This window comes from Eleginops maclovinus, chromosome 2 (assembly GCF_036324505.1).
Source record: "Eleginops maclovinus isolate JMC-PN-2008 ecotype Puerto Natales chromosome 2, JC_Emac_rtc_rv5, whole genome shotgun sequence".
In the NCBI taxonomy this organism is placed as follows: domain Eukaryota; kingdom Metazoa; phylum Chordata; class Actinopteri; order Perciformes; family Eleginopidae; genus Eleginops; species Eleginops maclovinus.
In genome coordinates this window covers 19,575,414-19,594,823 of record NC_086350.1, presented here as the reverse complement: position 1 = coordinate 19,594,823, position 19,410 = coordinate 19,575,414, and the positions used below count along the sequence as shown (strand labels likewise).

Here is a 19,410-nt window from a genome sequence, read left to right as displayed (position 1 = left end):
GTGACAAAATATCCATATTTAATTCTTTTGCAACTATTTATCATATGCAATCGATAGAAAGCCGGAGTTTACTTTTGGAAATGCATGCGAAACAAACCATCAATCTTTTTTTTTGTCTTTATTTAGCATTCTGTTATGCTAAATTTGGAAAACCTTTCTCTAGATGATCCATACATTACTTTTACACTTGCAAATGTTAATAAATCCTGCCAACAAGCTACACACATTAAGTATTTTCCATCATGACAGCCTCTTTACCATCACCGTGTCAGCTATTTTTCTACATAAGCACAGCATCAGCAAGTTAGATGAGTCTGTTTTTCCCTCACCAAAATTATATATATATATATATATATATATATATCTCTGTTGCACTCTCCCTTCCTCCATCTCCCTCACTCCCTCTTTTCCCCCAGTGGAGCCCAAAGGGGACCGGAGACGGCTGCTAATTGCAAGCCTTGAACCAAACACATGGTGTTAAAAGCAGATAAGGCTGGATGACAGATCGCCTGCAATGAAAAACATGTCAGAGACAGAATAGAGAGAGTCTGCCTTGCTTGCAGAACTATGAATTCATGTGCAATAACTTGGACCAAAACTCACATGGTAATAAATTACATTATGTTAACATCTCTTCATAGAATAATCAGGGTTTGGCTTTCTGTCTTGCATTTAAAAACTTGGAAGGCTCTCTTCAGCAGCCACACACAGCAGCTGAGTGTGCAGCAGCAGCAGAAGCATCAGCGGTAGGTAGCACTGCCACTCCCTGACAGCTTTATGGACACAGTACACCATCTTTCTTACGCAAGAGTGGCCCGAATCGCCTGAACATAACAAAATAGCCGCTGTACAAGGAAAGTAGCAGACTTTCAGTACTAAATAAGGCCTTGGGAGATGTTTTAGGCCGGAAGTTTTCTTTTATAAAGAGCGACTTGTAGAGGAAGTACTGCAGTAGCGATGTGGAGGGTGTTAATGTTGTGTTTGTTCACTAAGCTGTGACCTCTGGGTGTGTTTTAAAAGCGGCACCTATTATGCAAACACCAACTGCAGGGGCAAGGCACATATAGAGGAGGACATTGAACTGTATGCTGTTAAGAAGAGTTATATATTATTAATATCTACAAATATGAGCTATGTATTAATCATAAGTGTTAATTAATTGATTAGTTGTCAACTATAAATTAATACCAAAACATTTTATAATCTGATTGCAGTCATTTTAAGAAGAGACGATTCAAAATTCACTGAATTTGACGAGTTAAAATATGAATATTACCAAGTTCCTTTGCTCCTTTATTTTGAAAATCTTTGAGTTGCGAACATTCAAGACATTTTAGGTTGTCAGCTTTACTTTTGGTTACAATAATCAAATATTTTCACACTCTTCTGACATTTGGTTGCCCAAACAACTAATCGATAAGCTGAGAAAATAGACAGTTATCTTTAGTTGCAGCCCTAGTAAAATGCATGAAATGATAGCCAGATGCAAAGCAGTGATGATGCCAGATGCAAAGCAGTTATAGCAGTAAAAGGATGATGCCTCTGACCTACATCAAGGATGGATGGTGCATAAATACGCCTGAGGCACTGACAACCATTCAGCCATCAAATATCAAATGGCCAGCTATGAGTAATGCATCACCCTGCTGAACCCAGGCACTGCGCTCGCCTTCTCATACTGATGCTTTCCAGTGGAGGGTGACACACCAGAGCCTTTTTTTGAGTAAATTAATAAAATACTTTGGACAAAGTTTCAGCAGGCTGCTCATTGGGTAGGGACTTCTGCTGTGAGCTGAGAAGACATGTTCCTCCTCCAGAGATCAATTATTTCCTCAGCACAAGACTTATAGAGCAAGTCCAGACTCTGGAGACTGCAACACTTTGCACTGAGGCATCCAAGCACAATGCCTGCTTCCTGATGTTCATCCTATGGAAAACTAAAGTGATGCTAGACAGATTATTTTTTGAAAAAATGCTGCATAAATATGATAGGAACGCCATTGGAAGTGTGAAAATACTGTATAGTTATGATCCATACAAACTCTCTGTGTTTAGAGATGAAACAGAGATGTCTAACTTTAGATAATAACGAAAAGCAAGGATAACAAGTGTGGCATTTCTAACTTTACAAAGGTCTAAAAAAGCAGCAAACTCCATTGATAAATTGGCATTTTTATGAAGGCAGACTGCTAATGAAAAAGTTCACGAGTTAACTTCCTGTGTTGCTAAAGCATTGAAATGCTGCTAATTCAGAGTTTTGGCAACATAATGAATGAAGCCCATCGTTATTAATGTGCCAGAATGGATAAACTACAGGTGAGGGTAGGAAGTGGAGACAGTGACGTTAGTAACATGGGGCTGGGTGTCATTCATTCTCTGAAGTACCTGTCATCGTAGCAGAAATCGGCGCCCAGAGTGTTGACATACAGGACCAGAGCCACGGCGCTGCACAGCAATTCTGCAAACATTTCTCTATCTCGCTCACACGCGTGGAAATGATAAAAATAAAAAAATGATAGAAGAGGAAAAAAATAAACAAAGCTGCAAAACGAGGCAGAGGGAAGCGGCGAGCTTAAGTCCCTCTCAGTCCCCGTCTTTGTCAGGATATCTGTGCGAAAACAAGTCCGGGTGTCCCCCCATCATCCTCGGTGAAGTGCACAAAGTGGGTAATCCATAGGTCGCTTTCTTTCTAACCCATGTTGGGTGAGAGCTGCAGAGCTTTTTATCCCGCCGGCTGGGAGTTAGGCAGGAAATAAAACACGAGCAGCGTTGAAGTGAATGTGTGACAGCGAACCGCACGCCTTCAGACACAGAGGAGGGTCAGCGCTCTGATGCTCAGCGGCCGCTGATGGGGGAGCGTCGGGAAGGAGACCGCGCTCATGTCATCCACAATGACATATACAACTTCCGGTTAAACCTTCAAAATAAAGCTTGCCGCTAACGGTCTCAATTTAAGTGACAGGAAAGTGGTGCAAAAGCTGATATAAAAGAATAATAAAAAAACGATATGATTACGCTACTCGAAACGTTTTCTTTTCTTTTATAATACTAGTCTATCCTTCTGTGTAACAAAAATAATAATAATAATACAAAATAATAATCTACATTGTAGGCTATAACATAGACTCCATACATCCTTCCCATTACTTCGGTCATAGAAGACTAGACAAAATGCAACTTCTACATACATATATAACGTTCCTGCCTATTTTAAACAGCCATCCATTTCTGCATATACAAATATATGACAGAACAGGATGTAAACAAGAGAGAAGAAATGTAATGTTGTTATATCTTAAATAAAACCAGAAATAAAAGTAGGCATACAAACAATAACATTTCTATATGTTGATCTCCTTTATATAACAGCTTCTATACATTTTCCTTGCTGTTTAATACACGTTGTGCCCTTATACTGAAATAAATCTGGCACATTTCCGTTTCTAATCTTGTGTCTATGGTAAATTGATAAATATGTGATCCAAACGCATGTGGTTAGATCTCGAGCGCATGCGCATGCGCCTTCCACTGGAGAAGGAATAAATCACACTACATGATGTTGAGACCCGTTGGCATGGGTCACTTATTACCAATAACTGTAGTACATAATCTGGAGGTGATCCTTAGGGGGACGTTCAGAGACATCTAGGAGTAATTCAGGTTTAATTTATTGAGCATTATCTTGAATATTTATTTACATTTGACTATTATTTAATTCCCTAAGGGGTAATGAATGCATTGTTATTTCAATGAGATGGGTCAGTCTCCTGATATATCAACTACAACAAAGAGTACATCAGGCAAGTATGTCTCTTATTCGTTGATAAGGATGCATAACAGTTAAACCAAGAGGCAGTATGACAGTAGGCCTATTGCTTTAAAATCATCCATTTTTTGTGTGCAAGCTTTTCAGTGTGTGAAAAAACGTTGTATTACTGATCTGGTTTACATAAGTAAACATAAGTGATCACAGCTGCAGAAACAGCAGCTTTAAAAGGAACATTGTGTGTACAGTATTCACTTTGACAACATATTTGATATTTATTAAAATTTTCTTTCTGGTACTTTATGGTCTGCTTTCAGTAGAAATCATAGCTTAGTGAGTCCACTTCCGTTAGTCCATTAACTACATTATGTCACAGAGGCCACTTAGAATAAAAAGACTGGTTCTCCAATTAAATGATAAAGGGAAAAAGCTTTGTTCTTAACTAAAAGTCTTCTAAGTGGCATTACAGTATGTACTTTATACTGCTTTTGATTTAGACCCAGGCTTTAAAAATCAGTTTACATTATATTTGGTCCCACAGAGACCAGTAGAGGGCGAGCTCACATGTAACTTTATGTTGCACAACTAAAAGCATTGTTATTAAATAAAAAACAATAGCTTCGAAAATGATCCAATCATTGTCTAAAGATTACATAATGACCCACTTAAAATAATCGTAGAGAAAATAAACAACATGATGAAAAACAGCAATGTCTGTTCATTATTATGCTTTCCTGTCTTCAAGTTATGGAAGAACAACATGTTTTATTCCCAAAAACAAAATACAGCATATTAAATCATCCACTCTTGACTTGTGAGTGTTAAAATGTTCTTTGTCTTGCTTCTACAGAGGATATTGCACAATATAAACAAGTGTCAAAGAAATCTGGGGGAAAAAAATAAATGTAAAAGTGCTCTACAGACAAAGCATGTATCGTGGCCTACTGCGTATTGATTCAAAGTTGTTATAATAGTCAGACCCATCTGTTGGAGCAGACTTCAATGTAGCCTTTCAGCGGACAGCAGCAGGACACTGCGATGTAACACACGTTCAGGAATTAATTAGACTGATCAGAGCAGAACAAGGTTCCTGCTTCTGGTCCACAATTCACTGTGGACTGATTAAACATCTGAACACGAACAATGTCTCACAGTTTTACGTGACAAAAGGATGTTTTAATAGTCAGGCTTTATTATCCACCACTGAAGGAAGTGGGAAATGATCCAGTGAATAATCCATAATGGAAATAATAATTAGTTGCAGGCCTTTCTAGTCTAGACTTTAAAGAATACATACAAAACATTAGGAATAATTATAAAATATATGTTTTGGAAGAGACTATAAAAATACTCCCTAACAAGTAAGGAGTCAGCTTTCTGCTGATAATACTCCCTTTTACATGGTGTGCTTTTAAATTAATAGATGATAGATATTGTGTGTCACATTGGGTTATTGCATGTTTTATTTTTTTACAACCCTGACCCTTGGATCCTTGGTGAATTGGGCATACATTTAATAGAATTTTTTTTAATTAGGTGACTGAATTGGAAGGAAAGGAATAAAGAATAATGAAATTGTAAGAATCAGATATGACATCTCTAACCATTTTTTTGTTTTTTCCCACTTTATTTATGGTGATTTTAAACCGATATCAGATTACATTTTCACAGTTGTATAACGTATAGTTAACACTAAAAAACAGACATCTCTCACGACACACTACTAGACAGACATAAGGGAAACAATAATAAAATAAACACTGATAAAAAAATTAAAACACAAGACAAAACCAAACAAAACCAAAAGTGAAAGGGCATCTCATATTCCAACATGAATAGGACAGATCAACAGCACATGGACAATGACAGCATATAACCACAGTTCCAGGCCAGGCAACATACTCACATATTGAATAAATCGATCCCATGTTTTATGAAATGTATTGATAGAGCCATTCAGGGTACATCTAATCTTCTCTAGTTTTATATTTTGCATTATATCTCTGATCCATTGACTGTATGTTGGAGGCGTTGAATCCTTCCATTTAAAAAGAATGTCGCGCCTAGCCAACAAAGAGGAGAAAGCAATGACCCGTTGCAGGTATGCTGGTGGATCTGAGTCATCTAGGCAAGGCGTAATACCAAAGATGGCCGTTAAAGGGGAAGGCTGGATATTGTAATTATACGTCTGGGAAATTGTATCAAAAAAAGAGTTCCAGAACTCAGTAAGCTTTGAACAAGACCACAACATATGACCGTTGGTCGCAGGGGCCTGTTTGCATCGGTCACATATAGGATCGATACCTGGGAATATCCTTGCAAGTCTAACTTTTGAATAGTGTAGGCGATGTATGACTTTGAATTGTATTAGTGCATGTCTCGAGCAAATAGAGGACACATGCACCCTATAAAGGGCTATCTCTAACCATTTCTGTATCATTACATAGAATCAAACATATCATTTATTTTAAGTGCTTGAATTGGAACTTCTGTTTGAGGGAATCAGAGTGCAGTATTGAAAGATAAGCTCTCAACTTTACACATGTAAAGCATCCACCAAAGTGAAAACATGTGCATGTTTGCATGTGTGTGTTTGTGTGTGTGACAGAGCAAGACCTCCCTGTATTTCTCTGGATCCTGGACGTTTTGTAAGAATTACAGGGACACTGCTGGCTGTTAGATAATTATAGGTTCAAATCTACGTCTAAGGGCAAAATCACTTCTGTGCGGAAAAAAACAAAGAAGAAAGTGTGGTAAAACAGAAAGTGATGCTTAACGCAGGCTCACTTAAATATGTCTTTGCACGAAGCCAAGAGGTTTAATGGACTTTGTGGGTGTATTTGAGGCACAAAGGAGAATATCAAGCTGGATGTGATGTGTGATTTAGGTCCCCTTATGATTTTAAACCTTTGCTCCAATAGAGACTCAGCAATCAGGAGAAAACATGAGCCCATTAGTTTGAGTCTGCGAATATTCGTCATGATGCAGCTTACTCAGCAGTATCATCATCAAATTACTTTTCACTCAGTTGATGGTGCAGTCGTAATGCTGACAGACAGATCTAGTGGAGGTAAAAAAAAAACATGTGTCCGTCAAACAGCACGCAGTGGCATTTCCATTAATAAAAAATGTCTTTTTTTCATTAGGGAGCAAGCTATTCTATCCATGTGGCAGGTCCATTAACTGTGACGGGCGGGGGGAGCAGGAAGTTTGATGTTCTGCTGTTCAATGGAAGGTCTTTGGAGATTCAAACCGCCTGACTGTGTGATGTTAGGAAGATTACATTGAACCTGGTCCCTTTAAATATATATGGAGATAACAAACATCCTCCCTCTACCATGTCCCAGTGTGCAATGATGCGTGGGAGATAACAGTTTCAATTTGAAAAGCAATTAAATTCTGAGCAGAGCATCAGCTGTATTACCGAAACACCCAAAGGCAGCTTGCTATTTTATTTAGGTTTAACCTGTTTGAAACACACAAAAAATGGGGACACTAAAAAGTGATGCACACAGCTGGGACCAGAGTGTTTGTTGACTTGACTTGGCAAGCTGTCACTCTAAACTTTCCTAATATGTACATTTTATTGACTTATTTCATCAATGTGATCGCATGAGGCATTCCGATATTATTGCAGATCTGCCGTAATCTAGCTAGCAAATAAAGCTAACATTGCCATTTCAATAAGGACAAAAACGTACAATTAAGAAACAAACTAATTCTGTCAACAGTGGCACTTAGCCAACTTTATAAGCACCAAACATCAACAAGCGCTTTGTTTCCAAGTCCCAACTTCTTGAAGTTGGTGAAGATGTTTCTTCATTTTTTTTTTCTCGCAGTTGTTGAAAGTGCAGCACTTTTCTTCCAATAGAAGTTTTTTGGGCTGTTTTCGCCCAGTTGCACATTACAGCCACTGTATCATGTACCTCTACTTATTGTATGTAACCTTTAAAATTCTGGCCTTTTAATTGCAATAGATTATTTTAAGTCCATAGTATTTCTTCTTTTACTGAAGGATCTGATAATCTTTACCACAGCTGGGTTCATCTAACCGAAGGTTATTTGGCTGCACTATTTTCTTTTCTTTAAGTAACCAGCACCATGTTAGAAGTCTTTCAGCACAGGCTGCGTCTTGCTTTGAACCCCAAAGCCCCCTAAAGCGACCGGCATGCTGCTGTCTCTCTCAAAAGTCTAAGCTGAAATAGAAAGTCTTGATCTTTGGCATGAAGGGAGCCCTGTCTTTTTTTTCTTTTATGTCAGAAGTTCTGAGGTAGATTCTTGTTATTTGCCCAAACTAAAGCAAGCCCGAGTGGGTAAGCCACAGATTGATGATTTAGATTTTTACCTTATTCTACCCGCACATCATCCAACACTTCAACTAATAAGTAGGAAAGAATTCGGCCTATTTTTTCACTGTTAACCATTCACATATATCATGAAGCTTAGAAAGATCAGCAAATAGTTTTAAAGGCCAGCAAAAAGGAGGAGGGGGATAATGGCACAAAAACAGAAAGAAACAAGAACAATAAAAACTGTATGAAAACCAACAAATCATCTGCAAAAATGAATAGTTTCCACGGTGCATTTCAACAAGTTGTGTGAAACCTGTTATATTAAATGTCTACTTTAATTTTTGTTATCATTAGCAATGGAGGGGATCAATAACTTCCATTTTTTTTTCGTTTAAGCACCGAATTCTCCACACGAAGAAATGGCATACACAGCGGCAGCCTGCTATAAATAAAAACAATAGATCTCCAAGTAAAGTTAAGCGGGCTCGGCATGGCCAAGAACTCCCATCTGTTTATGCTATACAGACATTGTCAGAGGAATGCTGCGGTTTTTTTTTTTGTTATGCCGTTTTTTCCTGTTGAACAAAGGAAAGGGAATAACTGCAACTGATGGTGGCATGCTTCCAACAAGTGTATGGATAACTCTGCTAGCCCATATGTGTCCTGCCAGCCGCCTGTGTCCTTTTTAACACGGTCACTCATACTCATCTGCATAATGAAATTACCCGGAGCAAGGTCTTCCTGTGGATGAATCAACTTCTCCACTCCTGAGACATCACTGAACCCTGTGTTATTCTTAACCTCTGCCTCTAATAACCCATACTCACAACCCCACTGCACATTAAAGCTCTGTGGTCTCAAAATGTAACCTATAAAAGGAACATAAAGGACATCGCTTGGACAGAGGACGTTGACTTTGTGCTGCAATTTTGCTACAGAAAATCCTACAGATTTTGGATGCAGCCAGATATGATGAATTTCTTGGAAGAGGACGTCCCATTATATCCTTCAGCACAGAAACTCTGCCTTGCTTTCACGAGACATTACATTTAATGCAGAGATGCTTCAAACCTTAGAACAATAATAACCTAATAATAATAATAATAATAATAATAATAATAACCATAATAATAACCATAATAATAATAATTAAATTGAATATTTCAGGTTAATCACAAAATACAGTTGATGATAGGCATGAGACAATCTCAATAAATGTCAGGATTATCCTGGCCAAATAATTGTGATTAAACTTAGAATTCTGAGCAAAATCCTGAAAAGGCGGGAATCCTGGAATTCTTTTTGCAATAATACATTTTTATTGCATCACAGACAGAGCATTCCTCTTTTTAGGGAACTTCCTTTCTAGTGAAACACAAACAATCTAAAATAAAGTAATTTAAAACCCTGCATAAGAACGATACATAAATAAAATAACAGTTTATAGGTCTGTTTTTTCTTCTTGGCTCAACTTGTTGGGATTTTAACCACAATCTGTAATACAATGTTTCATCCCCGCTCAATCTTAGTTGATCATTATTTGTAAAACTGTTTGATCTGTAGCAAAAACCTGCAATATATAAATGATCGCTTTAATGTGACCCAAAAGACTGCTTAATCTTAGTTATTGCATCTCTCCTAAACCCCATTAAAATGTTCAGTGTGAGGAGGTTTACAGCCATTTTAATGAACACACAGCTCCCTGAATCTCTAACAGGAACATGAGCAGGCTGTGAGTCCCATAGCGGTGTGTGTGTGTGTGTGTGTGTGTGTGTGTGTGTGTGTGTGTGTGTGTGTGTGTGTGTGTGTGTGTGTGTGTGTGTGTGTGTGTGTGTGTGGTGTGTGTGTATGTGTGTGTGTGGGGGGGGTGTGTGTCAAACAGTACAGCATATGCCAGAAAGACAGGCAGTGTGTGTCTGCACGCACACGTTAACCAGTGTATCTGTTTATGAGCGTGTGTGTTTATACATCAATCCCAGTCGTTTTTTTGGTGTGTAACATTTGGTCCTGAGCCTGCATGTGATGAGAAGCGCAGCTGATGTGGGGTTAATGTGTTCTGCAGAGGATTGGAGAGGAGAGCTGAGGGATCCTTTAAACGTCAGCTCGGGTCTCCTCTCCTGCTCCTTCTGGCTCTCAGCCTCCACTCCTCTGGTAAGTGCACACCAGAGGAGGGCTAACTATGAATAAAAGTCTTGTTGATGTTGAGGAATTGTGTATTTTTTGATGTCATGTCTCGAGACAGAGTTAGACAGAATTACACGGTCGCTGGTCATGAGTGTCTTGGCTCGGCTGCAGTTTGGCAGATGTTGGAAGGAGTGGTGTTTTTTGCATATGACATATACAACTACAGGAAGGAAATAAAGGAACATGGTCCTAACATTGCAAGTTAGTGAAATTAGCAGTGAAAAGAGACTTTTGATACATTGTGACTTCTACGTTTAATAAAACCAATGTATCCCAGTAAGCCATGACAGTGTGACAGTGAGTCAGCAAGCACACTTTCAGCATCTTGAAACTAAAGCTGGTAAAGTAAAGTTAACCACATTTCATTTTACTATTAACACCTGTTCCACTACATGTTTTAAAATCTAATTTAAGGTCCTGCACATGTTTGGCAAAACCTGGGTATTCAATAACTTTCAGTGATTAGTGTTGGGTTGGCCAAGGTTGCTAAATACACAACTAACTTACTAATATGTATAGTGATAGCAAGCTTGGAGCTTTTTTCAATGTCAAAAAAAAACTGGACACTACAGGCTGATCACAATTTAGGGTTAGGGTTAGGGTCAGGGATACGGCCAATATTTCAGGGGCTCTGGTGTAGCCAACGAATATGGATAACGGACGTCCGGGACATATTAAATGGCAGTTGAAAAGGGTTATTCATTTTCAAGACATTTTTGTCATATAAACTTTAAAAAAAAAAGCTTTGGGCACTTCTCTGGTAAAATGGAATAAAGTGTTCCACTGTGCCGCACGCGGCATGCAGCAGCTTAAAAGTCACATACTGTATCAGGAGCAGGTACCCAAAAGTCAATCTTAGATGAGAGAAAATACTAAAGCATAACTCTTAATTAATGACGAAGCAGCAGCAAATATGATAGATTTGTAAATAGGCGACTGTCTCGTAAAATATTTGCCATATAATCCCAAAATAGCAGCACAAAGTAGCACCACTCCTCCAGCCAGCAAATGTTGGAACACAAAAATGTCCATTTCTTTGTCCAAAAGCATTCAGTAGATTTTAGTGGCTGTGTAACAAACCTGGAGTTTTCCTTAATCTCTGTGTGATGAACGGTAGGACCCTGTTCACTTGTGAATAAGTTGAATTTAGCTAAGAGCAGCCATAGATGATATCTGATGGAAGTCTTAGATGTCGATTGAATAGCACGAATTACTGAAAGACGTTGCAGGCAAAAAAGGTTTTATTGTCTGTCGTTCGCCAGTTTTCAGTCAAATAAATTTGTATCAAGATGTTCCCCTGAACGTCATTAGCATAGAAAACCAGCTTAGACTGCAGGCTTTGCACATAAAATCAAAATCAAATGTGAAGAGCTGAGAGAGGACTCATGGTGTGCCTTGCATCAGCAGTAAGTCGTCCGTCGGCGCACTCCTACGCCGCTGTAAACATGCCGTTTGATTTATGGTAGGGTGAGCACATAGTGGAGAGTCACTAGTCACTGAATACTAATGTACCAAAGTTAAGTCTTGCATACAAATGTCTTCCCCCTCCAGGCTTTGCCAAAACTCTCCTCTTTCTATTTCTCTTTCTATCCTCTTTGCTTTTTCATTTTTCTGCCCATTCTCCTTCTCTGGCTGTCGCTCCAACTTACTTTTGCTTTTTTTCTAAGACAACCCGCAGTTGACTGGGCCGCTCTCTTGCTTTCTATCTAGTGGAACACGCAGGAAAAGGAAAAGCAAGTGGCTCCAATGATTTCCTTTGTACTTCTTCTGCTTTCTTTTCCCCCTCAGTTCCAGAAGTGTTCAGAGCCAGATATTCACATGGTGCCTGAGTGTTGAAGTGGAGCCACGCACCAGGATTTCAAACTGGTTTGATGTAGAGGAGACACACTGCTGACTGTTTTGCTAACAATACATTACTCAGGCTGTAATTTATCCATATAATGTGATGTAGCGGATTATGTTTTGTTATTTATGAAAACGAAACCAACATTTTTTACACGGGTAATGGTATTACACGTGAGAGAACAGATATGAGTATAATCAGAAAAATAAGCGGGATAAAGCACATTCAGATGAAAATTACAAAAAATCTGCCTTTTTCTTACAAAAGAGTTGATAAGTTGCATGTGTTAAAGATTTATTTTGGAATTTATTGACGTACTGTATTGATTGTTTCCTTTCTTTGCTGGCATGGATGCCTATTATGAAAGTATTGCACAGTACCAGGGCCTTGATCAAACATAAAATACAATTTTAATTTGATCAAAGGAAGAAGCAGTGCCAAACCTGTGACATACATATGACTGTGATATACATATGTGTGATTCACTTTAACTAGACCATTGTGATCTCAGTCACGATGGAATTGTGCTGGGCTACTGTCCTGCAGCATGCAACAGAAGAAAAACGCAGGATAAAGACAATGTGACCTCTTCAACATGAGAGACTGAACATGAGAAAAAGCCTGAAAGATCAGTCTTGATAAAACAAGATATAACCATTGCTTTTGCATTCATTAAAGACATCTCCAATGCAAAATGAAACAAATCTTATCTGACACGTCGTGAGCTCCACGCTGCATTTGGTAAAACAAGCTGAGGACAAAAGCACATGGGCAGTCATGTTTGCCATCTCACGCAATGCGAGTCGAAGAAACTAAGGACAGAAACTAAACAAAGACTGAGTGCTCAGGATACCACAATACCACAGGCAGCCCCTACATATTTTCCTTCAAATGCAATATAATTGGATTTATATGATGCATATACAGTACATAAGAATGTGCGCCAGGCTCGACGTACATGGACTCATGGATTTCATGTGATTGGCCAGCTAAAAAAAAAATGAGAATGTGTTTTTCGACTCAGTCCCTTGCTATTTTGGCATATCACACAGCTCTAACTGAAGTTAAGGCAGGCTATTTTCCACCAACATAATTTCTGGTTTTCAGTGAAAGAGAATGGGCTTCAGCAGATGTTGTTTGCCACTGATTGCCATTATTCCCATTATTCCCACTGCTTAAAGCTGGCAAGCAGTCCAATCTGAAGCCCAATGTTTAAAAATGAAAATCAGTTTTGCATGTGCCCCTAGAGCAGATATTAGGCTGTACTGTGGTGTACTTCCAGCATACTGATGTGATAAATGCAGCAGCTCATTATTGTTAATCAGGACAGAATCAGTGACATGCTGTAACATTGTAAAAGAGTCATATTTAATTGTGCACAGTCCATGCACAGCTTCCTTCATCGCCAGAGTCTGTGAGATAATAGGCAGAGAAAAACGTTTCCAACTCCCATATGAAATGACAAAAAGGGCTCTGATACCGCAGCACTGCAGCCTCATATCACAAATAATGGCCGTGAGTGAAATTCCTCCACACGCATAATGATGTCTTTTGTCCTCGCTGCGCTTTGGGCGCCATGATATTTCAAACTGTTTATATCGTCAACTGGGATTACACAGGCCCTTTGCTCTGAAATTCCACCACACTCCCCTGTGATATAGGATACAGTGTCACTGAGGCTCTAATGGGCCCTTTAATCTGCACATCCTTTCAACAGCGCAGCCAGGCGCAGCACACATGGGTGGGGACAGATGTGGAGGATGTCGAGAGAAATATTTTGACTGGTGATAAACACTGCCTTGATAATGTTTGGACGTTTTACTGCAACATTTCAATTTTGAAGGAGATTGTGTTGTGCGGGTCCATGTGTTTGTTAGAGTTTATTTTTGTTGTGGACATCTGGAAGTGATTCAAGGTGGATTTTTTTTTTGCTTCTTATGTACTGAAATCTACAAGTTTTTAAAATTAAATTTGAGGTTCTAATGTGTTCAATAAAGTGTGCCATTTCTTTGCACACACATCACCCACAAACTCTTTTTTTTAAAGTAACAGTGCATGGAAACATTATGAATGTTCAGTCTAAATGCACGTAACTTGACATTTTTCCTCACCTATAATTGCATTGCCAACTGAGGTTACATTGGAGAATTTCCACAGGGAATTTCCCTGCAAGTCAGAAAAACTCAAACCTCTTCACCCCTATGTCCAATGGATTTCTTTACTTTTATAAACCTCAGGAGCGTTTCTGAGCACCCTATGGACACAAAGGCACTGATGGAACACTGACTATTCTGTGGATCCTTGTCATGTCAAACGTTTCTGTTGATTACAAAGTTTATATTAAGGAAGTGTACATAGTCATTGGGACATTATCCAATGTTTACTGGACTACAATTTTTAAGCTTTAAGTTTTTAGTTTTCTCCGTCGCCATCTTAGATTTTTCCAAAATCATGAGTGTGTTGAGCTTAGATACTTTAAACTCTAAAAGGGTTAAAGTTTTAAGATTGTCACAAGTTCGACATATTTAAAGTTATTTTTGGTTTTGTATATCAATATCTGTCATTTCAGATCCTCCCTTCCTCTTGGCTCTTGCAATCAGCTCATTCCTCTCACCTGGTCTCCCCTGCACTTCTCCTCATCTACTACTCATTCCCTCATTGGCCCACAGTATTTATACCACCTCACTGACCTCTGCCAGATTGTCTTGTTTGTCTAGCCAAGCTCTCCAGTGCTTTCATTCATATTTGCCTAGTTACCTTTTCTGCCTGGTTTTGACCCTGCCTGCCTGATTTCGACCTCAAGTTTCCTGTCTGCCCCCTGTTCGGATTTGTTTGCCTGTTTGACAGATCGCCTGGTTCTGAGCCCTATTCGGCCTCCCCCCTTTATTGGTTTTGGCTGCCTGACTGCTGTATTTCCTGTTTTTGCCTGTTCCTGATTTGATTTACCTTAACCTTCTGACCATTGTTTGTGTCTGTGTCGTGCTAATGGCTTCAAATCCGTACCTGTGAACGTGACAGATGAAAACACCCAAAACCGGACAATATTGTGGTAACGACCTTGTATTAATTACAAGGCAGTCATATTCAAAAGCCTAGACATGTAGTCTTTGTTTTTTTTTACTGTAAATAGAATCATCATTTACAAATTGGCATCATGATGTCTTGAAAAAAAGCATAGAGAGACACTAGAGATTTTAACCAAAAGTTCATTAGGAAGATGTGAGTGAAAAGTAGGCTTATTTTCTCATAGACTTCTATACATATTTTTCAGAACCATCAAGCTGGATATCACAAAGAATACAGGTTACTTGGCTTGATCAATGAAATACTATGGAGCTTCCATAAGTGGAGAATGAAAAAAAACACATCTTGTTGAAGCCTTGAAAACGGCTACAAAAAGGCCGGCTGCGTAGAGTTTAATGACCATATTTCATAAAGGAAACTGATGTCAGACAATTAAATTCAACACTGAATTTGAGTTATAGGATTCATTCCTGTTCTCTTGTGTTTTGCGCTTTTTCACTAAATCCATTAAAGATAGATTGTTGAGTTTTTTAACAATTGAAATTTGCATGGTTAAGTTTGCTTTAAAAGTGTGAGGGCCTCTCATTTATCACTGGGATTTTTGCTGTGAATACCAATGGCAGATTGGGTTTTCCAAACTTTGCATGCGTACAAGTACTATCAGGTAAATGATGATGATGAGATGATGATGATCAGTGGGTGTATTAGCCTTGTATTTTTCCTCAATAATTATACAACAAATCATCCAAGCAATTTTCTTTCCTTGCTGCAATCCATCAGAGCAGGTCACACCAAGTTCAGGTTAACAAATAGTTTTTAAGGCAAAACAATACTAGATAAAAAACAGAACACTTTGTTCCACTTCTACCCAAAGTCAAAATAGACATTATGAAGTGTACACTTTTATATGACACGTACACCATATGGCCAAAATTATGTGTGGACACTCTTTTTCAAAGATATGGGAAATGTTATTTACCCTTAAAATCCTTAAATAAGACAATACTTTAGCTATGAGCAGCCATTGTGGCGCAAATTATGTAATTCACCATGACCGCATGCACGTCAATATGAAGCCCAGTATTTGTGTTTTATTGACAACATATGCCTCTAGTTTGTTCTTGCGTCAAGTTTGTGGCTCATGCACATCTAGCTGGTTTGCGAGGGAAGAAAAAGATAACATACTGAACGATTGGTCAAGAGAGATGTTGTTCAAGGAGTTTCGCCATTACGGCCCTTACCAATATAATTAGTCTTTAAAGTAATACAAAGACAGCCAAATGCCATTAAACTCCTGCCAAAAAACGTAAAGTCAATTGTGGATTTTATAAATGTGCATGTACCAAACCGTTGCAGACACTCAATTACAGCTTAAATTTAAACGCTTGCACATCTTTGCTTTTCCTTGCCCTTTATTTTCCTCACTAGTCCTCTCATCACTGCCCCTTCCAGCTCTCTGTTAGCTATAGTTTTCCTGGGCTTGGCACTCATAGATTATAAGTGTGTATGTCTGAACTTCATTCTTTAAACACTGGTCATTTTCACTCTCAGCATGCAATAATGCCACAAGAGCCAAGCACACACAAAACTGTATCTTGCTGGGTTTCCTTACTGGAACTAGTGGGTTGGGGGAACTACATGTTTTACAATAAAATGAAATACATGTTATTCTTTAAAAAAAAATGCCAGGACACAAGGCTTCCCCTTAGGCTTTTTCATTATGTGTGAAGTTTGCTGCCTTGCGTGCCTTAACTGAACTAGGCCAGCAGCAAATGTTTTGGACAATGACTCTTTGCTTTGAAACCAGAAATGAATGTGAAACTCCTGCCATGAACTAATATGAGACGGAAACTTTTTATGGTTTTGGAGCAGGTACCTAATGTGTATAAAATGTTGAAGAAGACCTCTGGCAGCTAATAGGGCTAATTTTCCACCCTATTTATGCAACAATTTTTGTACTTTCCACTTCCCATAAAGTTTTTTTGGGTTCCAAATAGAGTTGTCAAGTGCATCTTTTCCAATTTTCTTATTTTTTTTCTTATTTTTTCCATATCTGGAGGCAGCGATGGAGTTTGTTTACTACAGCTTGAAACACAGAGACAGTACTGCCATTGTATATCTGCATACTTTGCGTGCGTATGAGAAAGTGGGGGAGGCACACCGTTACAATCACCAGGATGTGACAATGCAATGCCCAAGTGGCCCTCTTTCTTTCTCTCTCAGCTTTAAACCAACACACGAACATCTTGAAGCGCTTAATCTCATCAACGCTCCTTTTCTTTTTCTCTCATCATGCTGCCGCTCCTCTTTAGAAGTGGTGAGCCTGAACACACTCCACCCATATGTGGCATCCCAGAACGTGTGGGCCGAGGCCTGTGAGAAACCAATTAGCCTCCGGCATAATCCTTTTGATGAAAAGGACCAGCGGTTTGTCCACACGTAAGGAACAGAGCAAAGGAGATGTTCTTGGAGCTAGAAAAACAGCACCTCCTGCAGGAGGCATGGAGTTAGGTAAAAGGAAAATGAGAGGGAAAGCAGGTGTACTGTTTTGGACTGTTGTATTAGAACTGCAGACTGCGCAATACAATTCACACCAAAAATACTGGAGAGACCGTACAATTTGATGGATTTATTTCTCACTGGATTCATAATCACTGTCAGAGGTGTTTATTTTCCTGTTCACCGTGTCCCAGAGAAAAGGGACAGGCAAATAAAAGCAGTTCCAGGCAGAGAAAACCTGGAGACGTGCTCATTGAAGTGTGGAGGCAGCAGCATTGAGGTGTGTGGGATGAGGTCAGATTTCTTTCCCATCCCACACACTGACATTATAAAGCCACTGTTCTGACATAAATCTCCAACATCCAGCCATCTGGAGCCCATCTTCCCACTCTGACACACAAACCCCTCTTTGGGCATTGACCTCACTCGCACAAGTCCCATGTACATACAAGCATGATATCACTTGGGTTTTTCTCATTGACTTGCTACATAATAAGTACAATGCACACATGTATGCACACGTATCTCAGACAGTGACCCAAAAGGGAGGTGATCTTAGAGGGATGACTTATGAGTGGAAGGTTCCGCAAAGCCGAGCATCGTGTTTCCACATGTTTCGCGAGTGTGATTTTGGTAACCTCAGTTCGACACTGGATGTTAGGTCAGCTATTCGCTTTCCTCCGTTTCAAGGTCTACTGCCAGCGAGTTAAATTTCTCTTTGACGGATCACATTTTTCAAGAAAAGCAAACAGGTGCAGGTCCTGGCAGTGCACCAGGACAAAACATATGCAGGAATGTCGGACTGTTGCTCAAAATAAAGCCTCTGAAGTGTCATATAAATAAAAAAGACTATCCAAGGCGGGAGCTTTGTGAAAGCAGAGCTGGGTTAACACATGAACACGGAAGGTGAACTGAATAAATTAAGGTTGGGATGCTGGAGCTAGCAAAGGAAAGCTGATCCATGATGTTTTTGAAGTGTTGAAGGATGGATAAAACATCCCATATTCACCTTTACTGGCATTTTCATTCTAAGACATAAAAAAAAAACAAATCAGAAATATTGGTATCCTTAGTGAAAATGATCTAGTGGGGAGCTTTTCTACCTGAAACTAAAAGTTAACGTATAAAAACGATAAAGTCATTCCAAGCCAAGCCTTTTATTATGTCATATAACAAAACCTTTGCGGGAAACAGCTTTAAAAAAGGTCAAAGTGTACAAATGAATAATTAGAGGGAAGAAAATATTGGAATCACAAACACTGCAATACCCTTTATATGAAACTCTTAGAATAAAAATAATGAATGCTTGTCAAATCTTTTTTCTGTTCATTAAACAGCTTAATGTTGAATACAAACCATTTTAATGAAGTTTGCCATGATAAAAAAAGTAAATCCAAAAAGCTTTCATTTGAACTACTTTCTATCCAAGAAAAAATTACTAAAAGCAAGGCCTATTGGCAACACAGACTTTTTTTTGGAATGGAATAACCAACTCAAACAAGAAAAAGAAGCACGTACAACATTATTCAATGACATGTTGATTTAGTTCATTTAAAGCAGGCAGCTCAAGTGACACATTTGATAGACAGGTGCATCTTTTTTCTTTTATGTATATATAATACTTATTATAATTAGAGAGCTATTGATCAATGGGGTTGGTGACTAAACACTGATGTAAATTAATGTAAATTAAATGCTAATTTAATCGTACATTGAGTTAGTGTGTCTTTGGAGCAAAACCATTAGGATTCAGCACTTCATCATGGACGGATCAAGACATAATGAGTCCCTGGGCACAAACA

At 38.8% G+C, this 19,410-nt stretch overlaps 1 protein-coding gene across 1 annotated transcript in view; it reads right to left on the bottom strand.

Annotated features, from left to right (window-relative positions):
- Positions 1-2,800, bottom strand: part of tmtc2b (transmembrane O-mannosyltransferase targeting cadherins 2b) — a 92,393-nt gene extending 89,593 nt beyond the window's left edge. Inside the window, exon 1 of the mRNA XM_063876567.1 lies at positions 2,386-2,800. Within this exon, the coding sequence (XP_063732637.1) occupies positions 2,386-2,468 (83 nt within the window). The 5' untranslated portion in view covers positions 2,469-2,800. The remainder of the gene's footprint in view (positions 1-2,385) is intronic.
- Positions 2,801-19,410: the final 16,610 nt, after the last annotated feature.